Source organism: Vollenhovia emeryi, unplaced genomic scaffold (assembly GCF_000949405.1).
Source record: "Vollenhovia emeryi isolate VEMERY1.0 unplaced genomic scaffold, V.emery_V1.0 DF939399.1, whole genome shotgun sequence".
NCBI lineage: Eukaryota > Metazoa > Arthropoda > Insecta > Hymenoptera > Formicidae > Vollenhovia > Vollenhovia emeryi.
The window spans coordinates 5,502-9,729 of record NW_011966967.1 but is presented as its reverse complement, the minus strand read 5'-3'; the positions used below and the strand labels follow the sequence as shown (position 1 = coordinate 9,729).

Genomic DNA, 4,228 nt, shown 5'->3' with positions numbered 1-4,228 from the left:
ATGGTCGGACGGCGGCCCCGTGCGTTCGGTCCACCGTTGAACGTACCGCGTGTCGTCTCGCGGATTATCGTCGCTGTGGCCCTCGCGTCAAGCCCGCGGCGCCAACGATACCCTTTTCGCGCCGCGTGCCGACTTTCGTCGAAAGAGCGAGAGAGAGACAGCGCGAGAAGTCGAGAGAGGGAGCGAGGAGTGTGGCGCGACGAGCTCCTCCATGTAACCCGCCGCAACCACGTGCTTGAATAATTCCGTCGACCGGATCGGCACCGCGCGTAAGTATATATATCCCGTTCGGCGAGACGGCGACCGGGCGCCGGGCGCCGGGCGCCGGGGGATCGCGGTCCCTCCTCGTCGCCCGCAACGGCACGCCGTCGTTTTAACACGCACGGAAACGCGCGATACTGTTTCCAGAGCGCGTGATAAGGCGTCGAGAATATTCCATCGTCGCGTCCGAATGGAGGCATGCCGGAATGATGACGGAGTTCGTGGACGGCTGGTTCCTGGGGCACACCCTGGGCGAGGGTGCCTACGGCGAGTACGTCTTTCTCTCACTTCTCCCCCCCCCCCCCGTTTAACGGGCGGCGCGTCCGCGTTCGCGCTCGGCAGATATTCGGCGGATATTGGGCCGTGACTCGCGAGACCCCATTGTTCCCATTGTTCGGGACACGTACGTTCCCAGCACGAGAGGTCCGATTAGTTTCGCGCCACAATTTTCACAGATAAATTTTCTCTTACCATTCGGGGAATTTGTGTTGTGGGAAATCCTTGAGTGCACATTTTCCGATTACAATTGTAATTTAATGTTTGCGCAGGGTTAAACTAGTTGTGAATAAATCTACAGGCGAAGCCGTTGCTATGAAAATGGTTGACATAGAGAAACATCCGGACGCGAGGCAGACGGTCCGCAAGGAAACCACTATTCATTGCATACTGTGGAATCCTAATATTGTACAATATTTCGGGCAACGCAGCGACCCAACATGGAATATATATTTCTGGAATACGCCTCGGGCGGAGAGCTGTTTGAAGAATCGGTGAGATTTGCCTGAAACTCGTAGAACAGCACAGAGGCGCGGGAGGGTATGAAAGAACGTGGAATTAAGTTTCAAACTCTTTATAGAATCTGATATTGGTATGCCGATGTGGGGTGCCCAAAAGTATTTCAGACAATTGATCTCCGCTACTTATTAGGTCCTCGACGAACGGCACGTCGATAGTCTTCTCGATATAAATCTCCTTAGACTCAACTCTATTGCGAAGACTGATAATTATGTTCGCGGGCGCCTGGCACAGGTTGCAGTACCAGCCGCCGTAGTGATTCAAGTCCCCTATGACTAATCCTAAGATATCTCTCTCGCTGGTGTCTCCGTTCAACTGTTGCTGCAGCACGAGCGAGTTGGACTGATAGGCGTTGCGCATCAGGCCGACGGTGTACGCGCCGAGCGTGATCGTTGTCTTGAGCGGATGCTGCCAGAAAAAGCCGTATATCGACCATCTCAGTCTAAACCCGATGGGCTGAGGCCAGCCGTTGTACACCTTGAGGAACATTAATGCCCTGGAGTTGAGTATCTGCTCCGGCTCCGTCGTCACGTAGATATCGTCGTCCCTTAAGTTCTGCACCACGCTCCTGATCATGTCCCAGACATATCTCGATACTATCCTGGACGGCCTGCGGGACTTGGTCGCAGTGAGAAGGATTATAAATGATTTCGATGAAACGTTTCAGAAATATTTCTGAATTATTTCTATCTTACATTTCACTATTAATTTCCAAGTTATATGTTGGATAGCTTTCAATAACATATGTTTTAGAGATTACGTACGAAATATTTCTCTGAAATGTTTTGTAATATTTCTGAAATATTTCAGTGAGAAGGATCATAAATGATTTCGATAAAACGTTTCAGAAATACTTCTGAATGATTTCAATGTTACATTTCAATATTAATTTCCAAGGTATCTTTTGGAAAGCTTTCAATGACATGTGATTTTGATGAAACGTTTCAAAGATATTTCTGAATGATTTCAATTTTACATTTCAATATAAATTTCCAAGTTATCTTTCGGAAAGCTTTCTGAAATTTGTTTTGCTGTGTGGGTGCTTTCTTGACCATACCTGGCATTTTTTAACAATACAGAAAATTTATTGCGAAAAAATAACCTCAGCCAGGGTTAAAGTAAAAGTGTTATCGTTACCATTTCATACCATTTGGAATTTTTAAATTGCGCAATTGCTTACGAGAGGCTTTTAGAATTTAGAGAATCTCTGTAAGCAAAGAAAATATTTGTGCAACGAAAGAAGGTGCGTGTTGGTTTGCGGGCGTGCTGCTTTCGCGGCGTGTTGCTTTCGTAGCGTGCTGCTTTAGCGGCGTGTTGGTTTTCCGGCGTGGTGCTTTCGCAGCGTGCTGTTTTCGCACCGCGAAAGGTTACACCATGGTGGAAGTATACAAGGTGAACCATTCCCGTGGATGCGCAGTAGCCTAAAAGTAGTGGGGACGATCCATCCAATAAGAGCCGTGCTTTTTTGCTTATAGATTAGGTTGGGTTATGATTTGTTTGACCGTTTAAACTGCCGCCACACAAAAAAGCACGCCGCTTATTGGCCGGAAGGAAGGCTACCCCCTCTCTTCATGCGCAATGGTTCACCTTGTATACTTCCACCATGGGTTACACCAGAGCTGTCCACGAACATGAAGAATAGAGATAAGGAGACCGAACTGTATGTTCGGGACACGCGACCAAAACCGATCCCCGATGGTTGTATCTTTAGGTACCAATAGATGGCACTGCAATCTGAAGGTACCCGATGGCTATTGGCTTAGAGTTGAGGAGGAGGAGAGATTGCAGGGTGGAGAGTTAAAATCGTGCATGTATTGTGTACAAAATAAATTCGGCCACATTTGTTATTGTTTTTCCATCGATTATTAGTAATATTTCTTATAATACTGAATGTGATATGAAAGTGCGAAGACCAAAAATTTTAAACTGTATGGAAAATTTTTAACAGAACAAAGAGGTCGATATACAAATGAAGTAAAGAAAGCCAGTTTGAGGTTAGTATTAGCATATGTTTGTACATTATTATTTTTATTTAAACTTTGTTGAAGTATCAACTGCTATTCTGTTCTCTGTTACATTACATTACGCACAAATTTTATTTGAAACTTATTCAAATTATGATAAATGTTTTTTTCTCAGTATTCAAATGGAGATGTACAGCTGTTCCGGAAAGGATTTTCATCTCCAACAAAACTGAAAGACTCCTAAATGACAATCTCAATACATAATTCGTTAGTATTGCTAATGATACAGTTTTTGAGTGTAACATATTAAGTGAGGAATTGAGACAGACTTTTTTCTTTTCCGTCGGCTGATAGACGAATCGTACGAGAAATTAAAATAAAATATAATTGATTGAATTGCCCATATTTAAGAATCTCTGAATGAAAATTGTACATAATGTATATTTGAATTGTAAATAATAACACCACAATTGTAAATGTTATAATTGTAGATAATATGTTCCCATGGTCTCTACCACTCATTGTACATACATTTTATAATTTATTTATTCGATAATCCATCGATTATTTATACTCGACGATTAAGAGCCATGGATAATAATTGTAAATACTCAGAGGACGATTTCATTCTTAAAAAATTCACTTTCACCGACTTATATGATAGTATAAAAGACATAGAAAAACCATGTAACTGGGCAGACATTAGATTTGATAAGTGCGTTTCGTTCGTGGAAATGTTAGATAATTATCAGGAAGGTGTAAAAATTGTCATATTGAACAGTTTAGAAATTAATGTATTCTATAATAATAAGTTCATACCCTGGATAACATTTGATAGAATTAAAGCGCTCGAAGATATATCAGGGATAATACATTTGTTAGACGGACTAAAATTGTAAAAAAAATTATAAGGGGATTTAAATAAACATCCGTAACTAAATTATTTGCTTTCATATAATTTATTATCAATAAATGTTTTAGATGTATTAAATTTTCATAATGTCGGAATTAAAAACAATAAAATACCATTGTATAGATAAACGTCGTTGCACTGTATTAGTGCATTTCAAACTCATCACATCTTGTTAAATATCTAATATAAAAAGTCATCTAATGCAAACAGTCGTCAAAGTTTCGCCTTTTTTCGGTTTTCTTGAGTTTTCAATTTGCTAGCAGATTTTAGTTTCTTAAAACGTTTCGCTAAAAAC

The 4,228-nt window shown here is 41.7% G+C and overlaps 1 protein-coding gene across 3 annotated transcripts; it reads left to right on the top strand.

Annotated features, from left to right (window-relative positions):
• Positions 1-7: 7 nt before the first annotated feature.
• LOC105557947 (serine/threonine-protein kinase grp-like) lies at positions 8-3,960 on the top strand. 3 transcript variants are annotated; one of them, XR_001008637.1, is made up of 5 exons: positions 8-269; positions 409-532; positions 839-1,031; positions 3,005-3,050; positions 3,196-3,960. XR_001008637.1 is itself a non-coding variant. In XM_012005368.1 (5 exons), exons 2-4 carry the CDS (start codon positions 468-470, stop codon positions 3,027-3,029), a joined length of 312 nt encoding a protein of 103 aa, XP_011860758.1. In that variant the 5' UTR covers positions 8-269; positions 409-467; the 3' UTR covers positions 3,030-3,050; positions 3,196-3,960. The 3 variants fall into 3 exon arrangements, 2 of the variants coding, with proteins under 2 accessions (XP_011860758.1, XP_011860759.1); XM_012005368.1 differs by having other exon boundaries at positions 810-1,031; XM_012005369.1 differs by lacking the exons at positions 3,005-3,050; positions 3,196-3,960 and adding an exon at positions 1,118-1,244 and having other exon boundaries at positions 810-1,031.
• The last annotated feature ends 268 nt before the right edge of the window (positions 3,961-4,228 follow it).

Coding starts and splice junctions, on each gene's coding strand:
- LOC105557947 (XM_012005368.1), top strand. CDS start 468: ATGATGACGGAGTTCGTGGACGGCTGGTTCCTGGGGCACACCCTGGGC. Junction 533..809: donor GGCGAGGGTGCCTACGGCGA/GTACGTCTTTCT, acceptor ATGTTTGCGCAG/GGTTAAACTAGTTGTGAATA. Junction 1,032..3,004: donor GAGAGCTGTTTGAAGAATCG/GTGAGATTTGCC, acceptor AATTTTTAACAG/AACAAAGAGGTCGATATACA.